General features: G+C 38.6%; 1 protein-coding gene across 3 annotated transcripts in view; it reads left to right on the plus strand.

The window, feature by feature from the left end:
* LOC133655369 (zinc finger CCHC domain-containing protein 24-like) overlaps positions 1–19,318 on the plus strand; it is a 40,216-nt gene that overhangs the window by 3,950 nt on the left and 16,948 nt on the right. For all 3 annotated transcript variants that reach the window (XM_062055462.1, XM_062055461.1, XM_062055460.1), the window contains exons 2-3: positions 5,952–6,247; positions 11,228–11,434. In XM_062055462.1, coding sequence (XP_061911446.1) covers positions 6,080–6,247; positions 11,228–11,434 — 375 coding nt within the window. In that variant the 5' untranslated portion in view covers positions 5,952–6,079. The remainder of the gene's footprint in view (positions 1–5,951; positions 6,248–11,227; positions 11,435–19,318) is intronic.

Raw genomic sequence — 19,318 nt, forward strand, 5'->3', positions numbered from 1 at the left:
TACTATTTATAGTCTCGGTGTGGGGGCGCTGGAGACAATAATTGAGAACCACTGGCGTAATAATAATTGTGATATATTACTGAATTTTACTGTAAAACAAAAAACAGTGGTATCATTTTTCCATTTACAGTAATACACTGTAAAAACAACAACTGTAGATTTTGCAGTAAAAACAGTGGTGCTGTTTTTTCCATTTCCATATGTTACCGATACCGATATCAACCGATATATACAGTCTAATTTGGACAACCAGGTATGGTGAAGATAAGGTACTTTTTTAAAAAAATTATAAAATAAAATAAGATAAATAAATTAAAAACATTTTCTTGAATAAAAAAGAAAGTAAAACAATATAAAAACAGTTACATAGAAACTAGTAATTAATGAAAATGAGTAACATTAACTGTTAAAGGTTAGTACTATTAGTGGACCAGCAGCACGCACAATCATGTGTGCTTACGGACTGTATCCCTTGCAAACTGTATTGATATATATTGATATATAATGTAGGAAGCAGAATATTAATAACAGAAAGAAACAACCCTTTTGTGTGAATGAGGAGGGAGGTTTTTTGGGTTGGTGCATTAATTGTAAGTGTATCTTGTGTTTTTTATGTTGATTTAAAAAAACAAAAAACAAAAAAAAAACGATACTGATAATAAAAAAAACCGATACCGATAATTTCCGACATTACATTTTAACGCATTTATCGGCCGATAATATCGGCAGGCCGATATTATCGGACATCCCTAGTATATATCTGTATCATGAATCAATTTAAGTGGACCCCGACTTAAACAAGTTGAAAAACTTATTCGGGTGTTACCATTTAGTGGTCAATTGTACGGAATATGTACTTCACTGTGCAATCTACTAATAAAAGTTTCAATCAATCAATCAATATCTTGACATTTTCTAAACACCAGAAAACGTTTGCAGGCAAGCAATGGGCAAGCCTACATTTTTATTGACAGGTTCCATCCATCCATTTTTCTACTGATTGTCCCTTTTGGGGTATCAGGGGGTGCTGGAGCCTATTTGATCTGCTAATTCAGGGGTGTCAAACGTAAGGCCCCCGCGAACAGGTTTTATCCGGCCCACGGGATGAGTTTGCTATGTATAAAAATGAGCCGAAAATTTTTGAATGAAATAAACTGCTGTTCTAAATGTGTCCACTAGATGTCGCATTAGCAATTTTTTGTATCTTTGTGTGTACAGCTCCACTAATGGACATTGGAGTGTTACTTTCAAAGGCAAAATTAAAGTATTGCTAGAAACATAATTTTATATGGGACTTTATTGTATTATATGTATAGTACATGTTCCAAAACGAAAAAAGCATAAAACATCACCAGAATTAGAGATATTACAAGTCAAAGTGATGAAGCTTAGTGTTGATTGATTGATTTAAACTTTTATTAGTAGATTGCACAGTGAAGTACATATTCCGTACAATTGACCACTAAATGGTAACACCCGGATACGTTTTTCAACTTGTTTAAGTCGGGGTCCACATACGCTCATGACTTGGTGTAACTAAACATTACCCTATAAGATGAAGGCAATGGCATTTTATTGATATTTGAAATGTATTCAATGTTTATAAATGAATATTTAAATATACTAAATGTAAAAAAGGGAATAAATATTCAAAATAAGATCATTAAAGGAAATCTAGTTTGGTTACGCCATCATGAGCGCAACACAAGGTTGTAAAAGTTTCAACTACAATTCTAAATAAGATGTCAAAAGCAAACTGAAATCAAATACACACAGCTTAAAGATTGATCAATACCTATTTAAATTTAGTAATACATACACTACCGTTCAAAAGTTTGGGGTCACATTAAAATGTCCTTATTTTTCAATGAAGATCATTTTAAACTAGTCTTAACTTTAAAGAAGTACACTCTATACATTGCTAATGTGGTAAATAACTCTTCTAACTGCAAATGTCTGGTTTTTGGTGCAATATCTACATAGGTGTATAGAGGCCCATTTCCAGCAACTATCACTCCAGTGTTCTAATGGTACAATGTGTTTGCTCATTGGCTCAGAAGGCTAATTAATGATTAGAAAACCCTTGTGCAATCATGTTCACACATCTGAAAACAGTTTAGCTCGTTACAGAAGCTACAAAACTGACCTTCCTTTGAGCAGATTGAGTTTCTGGAGCATCACATTTGTGGGGTCAATTAAACGCTCAAAATGGCCAGAAAAAGAGAACTTTCATCTGAAACGCGACAGTCTATTCTTGTTCTTAGAAATGAAGGCTATTCCACAAAATTGTTTGAGTGACCCCAAACTTTTGAACGGTAGTGTAAATATGATGATTTATCAAAATACAAAAGAAATATACCTGAACAGAACGCTCATGATGGTCACACCAAAAAGTAATGCTATGAATCGCGTTTTAACAAGTTTTTGGGGCATTTTGATGCTATTTCCAAGCATCTCCTTTTTATTATCGTTGATTTTAAATGGTCAAACTAATGCATATTATACATGCATGCCCTAGTAAACAAAACAAAAAAAAAGCCATATTTATTTTGATTGTTACATTTTGAAGTACATTTGTGCAGGTGGGTGCGAATGTACCCATTACCAGAGCTGTACACTTGTAGATGATGCTACATATGTAAAAAACAAACAAACAACAACAACACATGATGTTAGTGCACCTTCCATCCATCCATTTTCTACCGCTTGTACCTTTTGACAAAAATTAGCAAACTAAATAAATAATATCCTGTAATTTGATTTTGATTTTTTTTTTTTTTATCTTGATAGATTGAAAATTAACATTCACATATTTTGGGGCGGTATAGCTCGGTTGGCCGTGCCAGCAACTTGAGGGTTCCAGGTTCGATCCCCGCTTCCGCCATCCTAGTCACTGCCGTTGTGTCCTTGGGCAAGACACTTTACCCACCTGCTCCCAGTGCCACCCACACTGGTTTAAATGTAACTTATATATTGGGGTTCACTATGTAAAGCGCTTTGAGTCACTAGAGAAAAAGCGCTATATAAATATAATTCACTTCACGCTATTTTATTTTAGAAAGTATAAATAACGACAAATAAAAGAATAGTATTAACCGCAACATGTAAGTGTAAAAAACCCCCACCAACATTATGATTTGTACATTTTCAGAATGTGCTTGTTCTATTTTTAAACAAAGAAAACAATCTAAAGTTGTCTTTATTTTTAAGTTATCGTGCCGTGATTTTACCAGTCCGGTCCACTTGGGAGTAGATTTTTCTCCATGTGGCCCCCCCATCTAAAATGAGTTTGACACCCCTGTGCTAATTGCATCATAATCATCATCATCATAATCATCTGGTGGCACTTTTGCATCGCGAGCCACCTATTGGAGACCCCTGCCGTAAAACATCCATCCATCTATCCATTTTCTACCGTTTGTCCCTCAGCTTTATCAGTATCACGCTTCAAACCCCACTTTCAAAAGCCGTGCACTACAAAAGCTAATCTTGACTTCTTCATTTTGATAAAAAACAACAACACAAATTGTTAATTTATTTTTGTTTCCTACCTTAGTTATAATGTTGCTGATAAATTTGAATAATGTATTATGAGTTGAGTTTATTTAATTGTATTTTTATATTTTTCAGTATTAAATGATTCAAGTTGGTAAAAAAAATGTTATGGTTTAAATAAGGATTTTTTTTTTATTTCAGGCAAATTGATGCACTAAATGTTCATATGTTGTTAATATTCAGTGTTTTATTGTTCGTAGTTAATATTGTAAATCCCAATTTCTTTATTTAGTGTACATTTTGGTGTCCCATTCAGTAAAAAACTGTAAAATTCCATTCCGTTTTTTGGAGGTGGTGTTTTTTTTAAATTGCAGGCAAATTGATACACTAAATGTTCATATGTTGTTAATATTCGGTGTTTTATTGTTCGTAATTAATATTGTAAATCCCACTTTCTTTATTTTCATATACATTTTGGGTGTCCCATTCAGTAAAAAAACTGTAAAATTCCATTCCGTTTTTTTGAGGTGGTCTGTCATAACTTTTTTAAACACTATCAGACATTGTGACTTTTGGTGTTATAGTTCTTGAAAAAAAGGGACCCAAACACACATACTGTACAGCACATTTTTACAGCTAAATGTGTATATATCATTTATACACACATTATGTCTCTCAATGTGGCCCCCGAGTCAAAATATTTGCCCAGCTCTGTACTACTGTATTTAGTATTAATGTATTAAGTATTATGGTATTATAGCACAGGTGTCAAACTCAAGGGCCGTGGGCCACATCTGGCCTGCCACATCATTTTATGTGGCCGGTGAAAGCCTGGAAATAATAGGTGTCTTATTCTTACTGAACGTATTCAACTTTACACGATGACAGAAAAAAGTTGATCTAAAAATGATCCAGCTTTTCGCCGCTTATCCAAAGTGGTGTTGCGGGGGCAGCAGCCTAAGCAGAGAAGCCCAGACTTTCATCTCCCTGCAGCTGCCTTGTCCAGCTCTTCCTGGGGGATCCCTAAGGCGTTCCCAGGCCAGCATGTCCTGGGACTTCCACATGGACGCGCCCTAAACACCTCCCCAGGGAGGCGTCCGGGGGGCATTCTGACCAAATGCCTGAACCATATTATCTAATATTTCACCATATATTTAAATGATCATCCATTCCAAACATCTTTTGTTAAAATCAAGATAAAAACTTAATTATCTGCTAGACTTGTGATTTTAAAGCAAGTTATCCAACAAATTGTACACTGTAAAAATGTTTTTTTTTATTGTAAAGTCTGTTGATTTTACCGTAACAAAACTGACAGTTCAATAATTAAAGTCGGTCAAAAAAAATTTATATTTCAAATGAGGTTTAAAAATGTTTTTATTTTAAGCAAATTGATGCACTTTAAATATTTCTGTTTCAGATTAAAAACAATGTTGGTAAAGTTACTCTTTTTTTGTAAGTGGATCCATATTTTAAAATGTTTTGTTTTCTTGAATTTTAATAAGGATGCAGAGGTGTACTTATCACCATTTCATAGACAAATGATACTATTTATAGTCTCGGTGTGGGGGCGCTGGAGACAATAATTGAGAACCACTGGCGTAATAATAATTGTGATATATTACTGAATTTTGCTGTAAAACAAAAAACGGTGGTATCGTTTTTCCATTTACAGTAATACACTGTAAAAACAACAACTGTAGATTTTGCAGTAAAAACAGTGGTGCTGTTTTTTCCATTTCCATATGTATATTGTAAAAAAATATTGTACATTTTACGGTAAAATTTGGGCAACCGTTTCTTACTGTAAAATCGACATTCTTTTTTACAGTGTACGTAAAAAACATAATTGTGTAATTGGACTATTTACATTTATGTGTTATTTACTGTTACAAGTGGCCCTCAAGTTTGACACCCCTGTATTATAGTATGTATTTCCATGTATGTATTGTAAAAAAAATATTGTACATATTACGGTAAAATTTAGGCAACTGAACTGTCGTTTTTTTACTGTAAGATTCTTCTGTAAAATAATAATAGTGTAATTGGGCTATTCACATTTATGTATTATTTACTGTTAAAAGTGGCCCTCTGAGGGCCGCCATAACTGCAATGTGGCCCTCAAGTTTGAGACCCCTGTATTATAGTATGTATATACATTTTCTGACAGTAAAATCACAAATAAAACATTTTTTTCTTTAAATTGTCCTCTTAAAAAAACACATTTCCATGACCTTTATTATTCTAACATTGCACAGTGTTGCCATACTCAGTGTGAACACTAGGGCGCAGCAGAGCGCACATTTACATCCTATAAGTCGCTTTGTTAGCTGCTGGAAAATGGACTTTATTAACTTATCTTCTAGCTTGCTGCGTGTTTTACATAAAAAATTAAAAATAAATGTTGGCTTTGGGATGAAAAAAAGTTGATCCATGACTTTGCACCGACGCTGCAGGCGGAGTTTCCGTCGCCCCCCACATCACACCCATCCAGCTGCAGGGGGAAGGCAAAGAGGGGCGACCCAGGCAGACTGCCGCACTCTCAGCGGCGCTTCTGACGGAGCTCAGGCCGAGCAGAGGCGTCATGATGTCGGCTGTGGAGACGTCGGCGTGCCGGCCTGCTGCAGCACAACTGCTCAACTGGGTCTACATGTCCCTGCAGGACGACGCCCGGGACTCGAACCACTCGGAGACCACTGCTGCTGACCTGACCACCAACTACCTGAACAACTTCTTGCACCTGAGGACCGAGGTATATTTATTTGTTCATCACTTTTGGACTTTTCCCCTTGCTTTTGCACTTTCAAAGTACAAAGTTGTTGAGCTGTTACAGCACTATGAGTAGCAGTGCTGTATGCTGGCATACTGTATTGATTGTAGGATTGTAGGAAACTATACAAATTCATGTTGTAGACGACAACCACGCATCCCACCAGGCATCCTCCATTTGTTTTCGTCTGCAGAAGAAAAGCTTAAACATTCCCAACAGTCGTACAAGTGTGAAAAATGTAGAAAAATGCCTTAAAAATGTAAAGGGGTGTCCAAAGTGTGGCATTTGCGACTTTCTACGGACAAAATAAGCAAGTTTTTGATTGGAAAACAAACAAAAAAACACAAAAGAAAAATGTGCGACTTTCTACAGACAAAATAAGCACATTTTTGATTAGAAAACAAACAAAAAAACGCAAAGGAAAAATGGAACCACCCCAATATCCTCCAAAAGTGTGACCTGAAAACCAAAATGGTCAATGGCCTGTGCGTCTTCTACGCGGTGTTTGATGAACATACGTACACTTTTTGAGTGTGCTAAAGTCGTAGTATGATAATGGTACTAATAAACAATAATAAAAAAAAAAAATTAAATCCCATTGTATTGTTTTTTGTTACTTTCCGGTGTACGTATGGGATCCCGGGATGCAGAGACGGTAGGCAAGTGCAGAAAAGAAGCCCTCTTTATTAGGGAAACGAAGGTAACCATAAAAAAAAAAACAGGCGTATCATACGTACATGAAGGGGTAACGTTGAGGTACAAAATAATCCAGTCCCGAAAAAGCCTCCTGATTGGCAACCAGGGACAGGCGAAGGAAGGAGTGGTGGCAAATTAGGGCAAACAGGAAGTGGAATGAAAAATGAATGCACTGGACAGGAAATAATACAAAATACAAGAAAGTAATACAGTAATAACTGTCATGAAAATATGTTGTATGTACAAAAAAAGTACAAAGTGGCCCCTGCAGCTTTCAACTTTTCTGTATGCGGCCCTTGCTGGAAAAAGTTTGGACACCCCTGCCTTAAAATCATGGAAGCTATACATTTCTTAAAATGTGTCATAGCCTACTCTATGTTACTCTTAATTATTACTACCCCAGTCCTTCTCAATTATTGTCTCCCCCGCGAATATAAATAGTATCATTTGTCTACGAAATTGTGATAAGTACACCTCTGCATGGCATTGTATCCTTATTAACATTCAAGAAAACACAAAAATAAATATGGATCAACTTACAAGGAGTAACTTTACTAACATTGTTTTTAATCTGGAACAGAGAGATTTAAACTGCATCAATTTGCCTAAAATAAAAACATTTTTAAACCTTATTTAAAATATTTTTTTTTTTTGACTGACTTGAATTTTTAGATACTGAAAAAATAATAAAATAAACTTAATAAATAATAATAGTCAAATTGATCAATGAGCAAGTTTTGTAATGCACAGCTTTTCAAAGCGGGGTTTGAAGCATGATACTGATAAAGCACGTCCCCCCTGGGGAGTTACAGAATTATATGCAAATGTATGTTTTAATTACAGTATGTTAAACTAAAACAAAATAAAAATTGAATTAAAGTTTGATTGAAAAAGTATAAAAATCGTTTTGTAGTGGAGGGGGCTTCAAAATACATTTCTGCTTCGAGCCCCCAGTCGCAGATATCAATAACATCGTGATATTCTTCAGATTTGCACGTGTACTTTGGTTGTAATCGTCTTTGTTGGAGCAAAAATATTTACCTCATAGACAACAAACCGTTTTTAATCACTCACCACGATAACATGTTGAGTGTGCACTGGATAGAATGCGTGTTGGAATTGGCCTCGTTGTTAACATAAGATTGGCAATTAAAGTTAAAAAGAGCGTCGGACTTTGTGTGACTTCTCCGGCAAGGTATAATACATTATAATATTTTTTTTAAATTTCCCCCGAAAAGTGAATTATATTTATGTAGCGCTTTTCTCGAGAGACTCAAAGCGCTTTATATAGTAAAACCCATGATCTCCATCTTTAAGCTACATTTTTAAACAAGTGTGGGTGGCACTGCGAGCAGGTGGGTAAAGTATCTTGCCCAAGGACACAACAGCGGTGACTGGAACGATGACGGTAGCAGGGCTCGAACCTGGAACCCTCAAGTGGCTGGCACGACCGCTCTACCAACCGAGCCACGCCGCCCCTCCTATTTTAGGTGTGGCGGCTTTTATATTACTGTGGCGATGCGTCGGGATCAATTACATTAAGAGGAAACTCTGTTGTACTTAGCAGCCTGGACAGAGCGACAAACGGCAAGGCTATTTTGCAAAAGCCAACCAGGCGGTGTGTAACGAAGTAAAATAAAATATATGATTCTCGATTCTTATCTATTACGATTCTGAATCGTTTAAAAATGTTCAAAAATAGATTTTTAAAAAGCCGTATTTTAGGCCACGTCCGGTTTTATCGTATACCAAATAATATAATAATAATATACAATATAATATATACTATATATAATAAAAAAATATAATAATATAATAATAATATATATATATAAAAAAATATAATAATAATTTAATAATAAAAACAAATAAATAAAAAAATTAAAAAATAAAAAATAATAATAATAAAAATTTAATAAAAAAAAAAAAAAAAAAATATATATATATATATATATATATATATATATATATATATATATATATATATATATATATATATATATATATATATATACACATTGCGAGAATCCTGTTGAATCGATTACGAATCGAATCGTCACACCAAGAATTGGGTTGGAATTGAACCGTGAATTGTTGCAAGATTCACAGCCCTACAAAATATGCATTATTATATTGACTTATTTTTGACTGGCAGGAGCGCGCTGTTTTGTTGGCTACGCCACGACGACTTCCCCCCACTCTTTTTCAACCTTGCGATTAAAACGATTAAAAAAACAAGTCCCTCTGCCGCAGTAGGGATTGTCAGTGTGTGACGGCGCCGGGTATCCGGAGTCACGGTCACCCTCGGGTGCCACAACGCGACAACAACGGCGGCGATTGTGCGGCGCGAGTAGCGGCATTCGGCCCTGTGTAAGAATGTCGTTTTGTTCTGGGTCAGGAAATTGACACGCTTGCCTGACAGTGGACGCATCTGCCAGGAGATAATGGCGAGCTCTGTGTGAGGGGCGGACAGGAAGATGAATCAGTCTGACGGAGTTTCATTGAAGAAATCCATCAATGACACTCGACTGTACCTTTCCAACAGGCGTGTTCAACTTGTTTTCACCGAGGGCCACGTCACACTTATGGTAACAGTGGATAAAATATACAAACCCCAAAACCAGTGAAGTTGGCACGTTGTGTAAATGGTAAATAAAAACAGAATACAATGATTTGCAAATCCTTTTCAACTTATATTCAATTGAATAGACTGCAAAGACAAGATACTTAACATTCGAATTGGTAAACTTTTGTTATTTTTTGCAAATATTAGCTCATTTGGAATTTAATGCCTGCAACATATTTCAAAAAAGCTGGCACAAGTGGCAAAAAAGACTGAGAAAGTTGAGGAATGCTCATTAAACACTTATCTGGAACCTCCCACAGGTGTACAGGCTCATTGGGAACAGGTGGGTGCCATGATTGGGTATAAAAGCAGCTTCCATGAAATGCTCAGTCACTCACAAACAAGGATGGGGCGAGGGTCACCACTTTGTCAACAAATGCGTGAGCAAATTGTCCAACAGTTTAAGAACAACATTTCTCAACGAGCTGTCGCAAGGAATTTAGGGATTTCACCATCTACGGTCCGTAATATCATCAAAAGGTTCAGAGAATCTGGAGAAATCACTGCACGTAAGCCATGATATTACGGACTTTCCATCACTCAAGCGGTACTGCATCAAAAAGCGACAACGGTGTGTAAAGGATATCACCACACGGGCTCAGGAACACTTCAGAAAAGCACTGTCAGTATTTACAGTTGGTCGCTACATCTGTAAGTGCAAGTTAAAACTCTACTATACATTTATCAACAACACCCAGAAACGCCGCCGGCTTCGCTGGGCCCGAGCTCATCTAAGATGGACTGATGCAAAGTGGAAAAGTGTTCTTTGGTCTGACGAGTCCACATTTCAAATTGTTTTTGGAAACTGTGGACGTCGTGTCCTCCGGACCAAAGAGGAAAAAAACCATCTGGATTGTTACAGGCGCAAAGTTGAAAAGCTAGCATGTGTGATGGTATGGGGGTGTATTAGTGCCCAAGGCATGGGTAACTTACACATCTGTGAAGGCACCATTAATGCTGAAAGGTACATACAGCTTTTGGAGCAACATATGTTGCCATCCAAGCAACGTTATCATGGACGCCCCTGCTTATTTCAGCAAGACAATGCCAAGCCACGTGTTACAACAGTGTGGCTTCATAGTAAAAGAGTGCGGGTACTAGACTGGCCTGCCTGTAGTCCAGACCTGTCTCCCATTGAAAATGTGTGGCGCATTAAGAAGCCTAAAATACCACAACGGACTGTTGAACAACTTAAGCTGTACATCAAGCAAGAATGGGAAAGAATTCCACCTGAAAAGCTTCAAAAATTGGTCTCCTCAGTTCCCAAACGTTTACTGAGTGTTGTTACAAGGAAAGGCCATGTAACACAGTGGTAAAAAACGCCCTTGTGACAACTTTTTGCAATGAGTTGCTGCCATTAAATTCTAAGATAATGTATATTTGCAAAAAAAAATTACATGAAATATCTTGTCTTTGCAGTCTATTCAATTGAATATAAGTCGAAAAGGATTTGCAAATAATTGTATTGTTTTTATTTATCATTTACACAACGTGCCAACTTCACTGGTTTTGTAAATGTATAATGATATTATTACACAATTGCCTATGCCAGTGATTCTCAAACTGTGGTACGGTACGCGGGCGCCATCTACTTACCTTTCATTTAGCGCGCTTTCCTTTTTGCTGCTCTTCTCCGCCAGTCCTTCAACCACAACCTGTGCAAGGTTTCCTCGCCCCACGGTTCCCTGGGCAACATCGTGGAAGGCCTGAGCTGTCTGGCGGACCACTTCTCCAACCTCTCCCTGTCCCCCGACTCCCGCAAGCACGGCAGCAAGAGGCCTCCTCCGCCCAACTACCTGTGCCACCTTTGCTTCAACAAGGGTCACTACATCAAAGATTGTCCACAGGTAAGATGGCCACCGAGACAATTTACCTGGCTTTAGGTCTCCTAAAGATGTTTGATGATATTCCAAAAGTGTGACCCTAGAGGTTCGCTGCTCAAAGTGCGGCCCCGGTGGCTTGGTGTGGCTCACCAAATATATTTAGTATTCATACTGACCTCTTTCAAGCTCACTAGGGGCATCCCGATTTGATACTGATATCGGATATCAGTCTGATATCAGTAGTGGATTATATTGGCTTGCATGTAAAATGTCCAATGTTATTATTCCAGTTAACATCTAAATGTCCTCCAGTAAACAAACAAGGTTGCTATTTTCTTCTATTTTAGTCAAGTTATTTCCAAAAGTTATTCAGATCGAATATTGATCTGATATCGGCCAAAAATATCGATCATATCTGCTTGATATCGGGGCTCCAAAAACAATAGTTTCTGCAACATGTTTACTCATTTATCTGCTTTTTTTTCCAATAAGCACAAAAGGTTGGTCTTTTCTTGTATTCTAGTCAAGTCATTTACAAAAGGCAAACACGGTAGGCTGTAGGCTGCTAGCAGCTACACAACAGCTAAGCGCGCAAGCCAGATATATAAGTGTCAATAGGACAATATTGCAGTCGAAAACCCAACATTGGTCAATATAAACGAGTATTAAATCATTATAGTTGCATATTACTTACACAAAGTCTCTAGGCTACTAGGAGATAGCAGCTACACAACAGCTAAGCGCGCAAGTTAGACATAGGTAATAAGTGTCCTTAATTGGACAATATTGCAGTCGAAAACCCAACATTGGTCAATATAAAGAAGTATTAAATCATTATAGTTGCATATTACTTACACAAAGTCTCTAGGCTACTAGGAGATAGCAGCTACACAACAGCTAAGCGCGCAAGTTAGACATAAGTAATAAGTGTCCTTAATTGGACAATAATGCAGTCGAAAACCCAACATTGGTCAATATAAACAAGTATTAAATCATTATAGTTGCATATTACTTACACAAAGTCTCTAGGCTACTAGGAGATAGCAGCTACACAACAGCTAAGCGCGCAAGTTAGACATAGGTAATAAGTGTCCTTAATTGGACAATATTGCAGTCGAAAACCCAACATTGGTCAATATAAAGAAGTATTAAATCATTATAGTTGCATATTACTTACACAAAGTCTCTAGGCTACTAGGAGATAGCAGCTACACAACAGCTAAGCGCGCAAGTTAGACATAGGTAATAAGTGTCCTTAATTGGACAATAATGCAGTCGAAAACCCAACATTGGTCAATATAAACAAGTATTAAATCATTATAGTTGCATATTAATTACACAAAGTCTCTAGGCTACTAGGAGCTAGCAGCTACACAACAGCTAAGCGCGCAAGTTAGACATAGATAGTAATAAGTGTCCTTAATTGGACAATAATGCAGTCGAAAACCCAACATTGGTCAATATAAACAAGTATTAAATCATTATAGTTGCATATTACTTACACAAAGTCTCTAGGCTACTAGGAGCTAGCAGCTACACAACAGCTAAGCGCGCAAGTTAGACATAGATAGTAATAAGTGTCCTTAATTGGACAATAATGCAGTCGAAAACCCAACATTGGTCAATATAAACAAGTATTAAATCATTATAGTTGCATATTAATTACACAAAGTCTCTAAGACAGAAGCGTACAAGAAAAAAAGCCTCTAGTAATAAACGTGTCCGCATCATTTAAACTTATGTTTCCACACCACTTCAATTTAAAGACAGTAAGTCCATTCCTGGCAGTTAATAATAGACAGATTAGTGTTCTCCGTTTGAGTAATTTCACTTGATCAAACTTGTTCTAACAATCCACACTACGAAATAATAAAAGTATGACTCCTGTTGATATCATATTGAGTTAATATTGCCATCGGCCAATACTCACGGCTCCAATATCGGTAACATGTATGAAGTGAAAAGTTGTGATTTTATTATTTGCATTTAAGCTCGTAAAATGGCTGTCTTTGCCCATAGGCACGTTTTCCCTTTGGCCCTTGGAGGCATTAGGTTTCCCAGAGCTTGTTTATGAGCACCAAACGTGACAAAAATTGCTAATCTCCCTTACTTGTTTGCTTTATTTTTGAAAGAAAGTCATGGACAGCAAGCTAGATTAGCCCACCTAGTGTGTACACCCATGACTGTGTAAAAAAAAAATGTCAGGCTTCGCTACACATATTAAAAATAAAACTTCAGTTCGCTACAGACATATGTGTGATTTTTTTGTTTTTTGTTGGCAAACAGGCTAACTAAGCATGATGTTGCTGTTAAAATGTTAGCACTTTATGCTAGTGGGACTACTTTGCTGGCCCAAGCACATAAAAGGACTCCAAGCATACTTCCTTATCAAATAAAAAGCTGTACGTTAGAAGTTACTCCTGCGTTTTCCTTCTCAGCACATATTTGCGTTGGTAACGAGCTGCAGATGCCAGATCGAATATCAGCGCTCGCCTGGCCCTTAATGAAAGACGATAGGCCCCCCCCGTCGGAACCGGGCACGACCTCGGCCCCCGAAACACGGCGAGAAATACAAGGCGGTGCTTCACGTGCAGCTGCGCTCGCCCATTGATCATTGCTGAGGGGAGATGCCTGACATTGGTTAGGCACGGCGGGTAATGACGGCATGACTGATGGCCAGGATGTGCCCGATGGGCAATCATTCCATCCTCAAGCAGATTTTCGAAGGAAATTCTGGATAAAAAAAAAAAAAGAGAGGCATTTTATAGTGAAGACAATTGAATGACCAACACAGGAGTGTCACACGTTCTCCACTGGAAGATTAAAGCATGCTTGGGGAATTTTGAGATGTTTCATAATCAAAACCAAAACAAAGTAAAGACTGTTTTTTAACCCTGAAGGCAGGGCTCTTCTCAAGTTTGATCCCGGGTCTCAGTCATAACATTTAAAAAAAATAAGCATTTATATATATATATATATATATATATATATATATATATATATATATTACACACACATACGTACATAAACATGTATGTATACATGTTTATGTACATACAAACATACACACACACACGTATGTATGTATACATACATACACACACATATATATATAAAAATACACACATATATATATATATATATTATACATATATATATACATACACACAGTCATGGTCAAAAGTTTACACACACTTGTAAAGAACATGTCATGGCTGTCTTGAGTTGAGGGTAGCATATCCAACCCATTTGACATTAAGAGCGGAGTCAAGCAAGGTTGCGTCCTTGCTCCTACCCTTTTCGGCATCTTCTTTGCCCTGCTCATCAATCATGCTTTTGGGACTGCAACAGAAGGGGTATATCTACGTACCAGATCTGACGGCCGACTTTTCAACCTAGCCCGTCTTAAAGCAAGGACCAAAGTCCGTGAGACAATCATTCGGGACATGCTTTTTGCTGATGATGCCGCCATCGTTTCACACACTGAACAAGAACTCCAGTGCCTTATGGACAGATTCTCCCAGGCCTGCAAAGACTTCGGGCTTACCATCAGCCTAAAAAAGACCAATGTGCTGAGTCAGGAAGTGGACACTCCACCAGCCATCACAATCGATGAGTACCAACTCAAAGTCGTACACCAATTTACATACCTGGGATCCACCATCAGTGACAATCTGTCCCTCGACGGTGAGATCAACAAACGTATTGGCAAAGCTGCCACAACCCTAGGGCGCCTCACGACCCGCGTCTGGGAGAACCGGAAGCTGACAACTCCTACCAAGATGGCAGTGTACAACGCCTGCATCGTCAGCACTCTTCTCTACGGCAGCGAAACATGGACAACATACTCCAAACAGGAGCGCAAACTGAACACCTTCCACATGCGCTGCCTTCGCCGCATCCTCGGCATCCATTGGAGTGACAAGGTGACGAATGCCCAGGTCCTCGAACGCGCTGGTCTTCCTACCATGTTCACGCTGCTCAGACAACGCAGGCTGCGTTGGCTCGGCCACGTGTGCCGTATGGAGGATGGACATATCCCAAAGGACATCCTGTATGGCGAACTTGGCTCTGGCAAGAGATCTGTTGGCCGGCCAAAACTGCGCTTCAAAGATGTCTGCAAGCGGGACATGAAAGCCCTGGACATAAACACTGAACACTGGGAAGATGCAGCAGCTGACCGCAGCAAATGGCGCAGTGTCCTTCACAAACAGCTGAAGACTGGCGAGGAAAAGATCCATGCCACAGCCAATGAAAAAAGAACCAAGCGGAAGACACGCACTCCTGCAGTTGCGCCTTCCAGCTACATCTGCAGTAAATGCGGCCGTGTTTGCCTCTCCCACATCGGACTCATCAGCCACAGCAGGCGTTGTCGCTGAGTTTAAACTTGACCTCTGGACTGGCGCAGTTTCCATAGTCGTTACGACTGACGGACGCCTGATGATGATACATACACACAGTCATGGTCAAAAGTTTACACACACTTGTAAAGAACATGTCATGGCTGTCTTGAGTTCGATTTCATATTACCTTTCTAGGGCTGCAACAACTAATCGATTAAATTCGATTATACAAATAGTTGGCGATTAAAGGCCTACTGAAAGCCACTACTACCGACCACGCAGTCTGATAGTTTATATATCAATGATGAAATCTTAACATTGCAACACATGCCAATACGGCCGGGTTAACTTATAAAGTGACATTTAAAATTTCCCGGAAATATCCGGCTGAAACGTCGCGGTATGATGACGTATGCGCGTGGCGAAGTCAGTTTAACGGAAGTTATGGTACCCCGTAGAATCCTATACAAAAAGCTCTGTTTTCATTTCATAATACCACAGTATTCTGGACATCTTTTGCAATTTGTTTAATGAACAATGAAGGCTGCAAAGAAGACAGTTGTAGGTGGGATCGGTGTATTAGCAGCGGACTACAGCAACACAACCAGGAGGACTTTGTTGGAGAGCAGACGCGCTAGCCGCCGACAACACCTTGACTTCCTACGTCTCCGGGCCGCCAAAGGCATCGGGTGAAGTCCTTCGTCCTTCTGCCGATCGCTGGAACGCAGGTGAGCACGGGTGTTGATGAGCAGATGAGGGCTGGCTGGCGTAGGTGGAGAGCTAATGTTTTTAGCATAGCTCTGTGCGGTCCGGTTGCTAAGTTAGCTTCAATGGCGTCGTTAGCACAGCATTGTTAACCTTCACCAGCCTGGAAAGCATTAACCGTGTATTTACATGTCCACGGTTTAATAGTATTGTTGATTTTCTATCTATCCTTCCAGTCAGGGGTTTATTTTTTTGTTTCTATATGCAGTTAAAGCACGATGCTATCACGTTAGCTCGTAGCTAAAGCATTTCGCCGATGTATTGTCGTGGAGATAAAAGGCACTGAATGTCCATTTCGCGTTCTCGACTCTCATTTTCAAGAGGATATAGTATCCGAGGTGGTTTAAAATACAAATCCGTGATCCACAATAGAAAAAGGAGAGAGTGTGGAATCCAATGAGCCAGCTTGTACCTAAGTTACGGTCAGAGCGAAAAAAGATACGTCCATCACTGCCTCTCAAGTCCTTCACTGTAACGTTCCTCATCTACGAATCTTTCATCCTCACTCAAATTAATGGGGTAATCATCACTTTCTCGGTCCGAATCTCTCTCGCTCCATTGTAAACAACGGGGAATTGTGAGGAATACTAGCTCCTGTGACGTCACGCTACTTCCGGTACAGGCAAGGCTTTTTTTTATCAGCGAGCAAAAGTTGCGAACTTTATCGTCGATTTTCTCTACTAAATCCTTTCAGCAAAAATATGGCAATATCGCGAAATGATCAAGTATGACACATAGAATGGATCTGCTATTCCCGTTTATATAAATAAAAAATCATTTCAGTAGGCCTTTAATTTAGTTATCGATTCGTTGGATCTATGCTATGCGCAGAGGCTAATTTTAATAATTTTTTTTTTTTTTAATAAACCTTTATTTATAAACTGCAACATTTACAAACAGCTGAGAAACAATAATCAATAATAAGTATGGTGCCAGTATGCTGTTTTTTCCCCCAATAAAATACTGGAAAGGATAGAAATGTAGTTTGTCTCTTTTATCCGATGATTAATCGAAGTAATAATCGACAGATTAATCGATTATCAAATTAGTTGTTAGTTGCAGCCCTATACCTTTCTAAATAAAGGGGACCACAAAAATGTGCATTATTGGCTTTAATTTAACAAAAAATCTTACGGTACATTAAACATATGTTTCTTATTGCCTTCAAAGAACAGTTTTGTCCTTAAATAAAATAGTGAACATACTAGACAACTTGTCTTTTAGTAGCAAGCAAGCAAACAAAGGCTCCTAGTTAGTCTGCTGACGTATGCAGTAACATATTGTGTCATTTATCATTCTATTATTTTGTCAAAATTATTATGGACAAGTGGTAGAAAATGAATTATTAATCTACTCGTTCATTTACTGTTACGGTAATATCTGCTTACTTTCTCTTTTAACATGTTCCATCTACACTTCTGTTAAAATGTAATAATCACTTATTCTTCTATTGTTTGGATGCTTTACATTAGTTTTGGATGATACCACAAATTTGGGTATGGATCCGATGCCAAGTAGTTACAGGATCATACATTGGTCATATTCAAAGTCCTCATGTGTCCAGAGACGTAAATACTGAGTTTATAAACATAATATAAATGTTAAGAAAACGAAAAAAGATTTTGTGACGATAAAAAATATCGATAAAATCATAGTAGTATCGACTAGATACGCTCCTGTATTTAGTATCATTACAGTGGAGGTCAGGTGTAGATCCACCAATGGCGTTTGTTTACATTCGGTGTGTAGTGAAGCATGTTTAGCTATTCCTCGTCCTGCAGGGATGATACTTGTAAGAAACTTACTTTATTTGTCGCCATGGAGGCGAGGATTAGTCATTCAGATGTAGCTAAAACACTGCCGACTGCGGATACGGACATGGCTAGCTAGACAGCCATGTCTTAAAGCACCTCTTCCTAAGGGCGTTTCAGTGTTATAGCTTTACCTTTGTCGTTAGTTTTTAAGCCAAAATGCTTCCGTTCTCCCTTTTCTGTCTACACACATTGTCTGCTTGTAAGTACTCTGTGATTGTGCGCTGCTGAACATGCTCCTCTGCTCGTAAACCAGCAATGTCATGACGTGACAATGACGGGTAGACCGGTACGCTTCACAGGAGGTATAGTACAGAATATGATTCAATAGTATTGCGGTGCTATACCAATACTGGTATACCGTACAACCCTAATACACATACAGTATATACCTGCTGTCCGCAGATTCGTCAGTAAAGCCACTGAATTCCTGATTTTTGTGCACGCCGGGCCTAAATTCGTCTTTTCCAAAGACTGCGTCCTGTCTGAAGGCGCCGAAGGAGAACCATGTGCGTCTTTGATGTACTTGTGCAACATGTCCTACACATGAGGCGAGGCGCAGACATGCCATCATCATAAGACTGAAGCCATTGATTCAAAACATTCGCAGCGGCTCAGTCTTGTCTTGTCCGGTCGGGGAATCAAAGAATGCCACAGGAAGTGGTCGTTCTGGGTCTTGAGCAGCCTTCCTGTAAGCGTAACGAGAGGGCTTTTTTTTGACAAGAGGCCGATGAGGCACAATGATGATCATACCCGTTTAGGCGGTAACTTGACGCTGATAGCAAACATGCATTTGATATTTCATTGCATGTATTTTACCGTGGGGGTTTAAGCAACACAATATTACTTGGAGATATTCATGTTTCTACTTTACTGCCTCCTGACCCCTTTTAAGTGTGCAAAATCTGGAAACGGTTTATATCGCCGAGCTCTGGGACACTCTGCTCTGAAAGGATGATGTCATGTGTTGCTAATATGTCAGGGAACGG

Source organism: Entelurus aequoreus, linkage group LG08 (genome assembly GCF_033978785.1).
Source record: "Entelurus aequoreus isolate RoL-2023_Sb linkage group LG08, RoL_Eaeq_v1.1, whole genome shotgun sequence".
In the NCBI taxonomy this organism is placed as follows: domain Eukaryota; kingdom Metazoa; phylum Chordata; class Actinopteri; order Syngnathiformes; family Syngnathidae; genus Entelurus; species Entelurus aequoreus.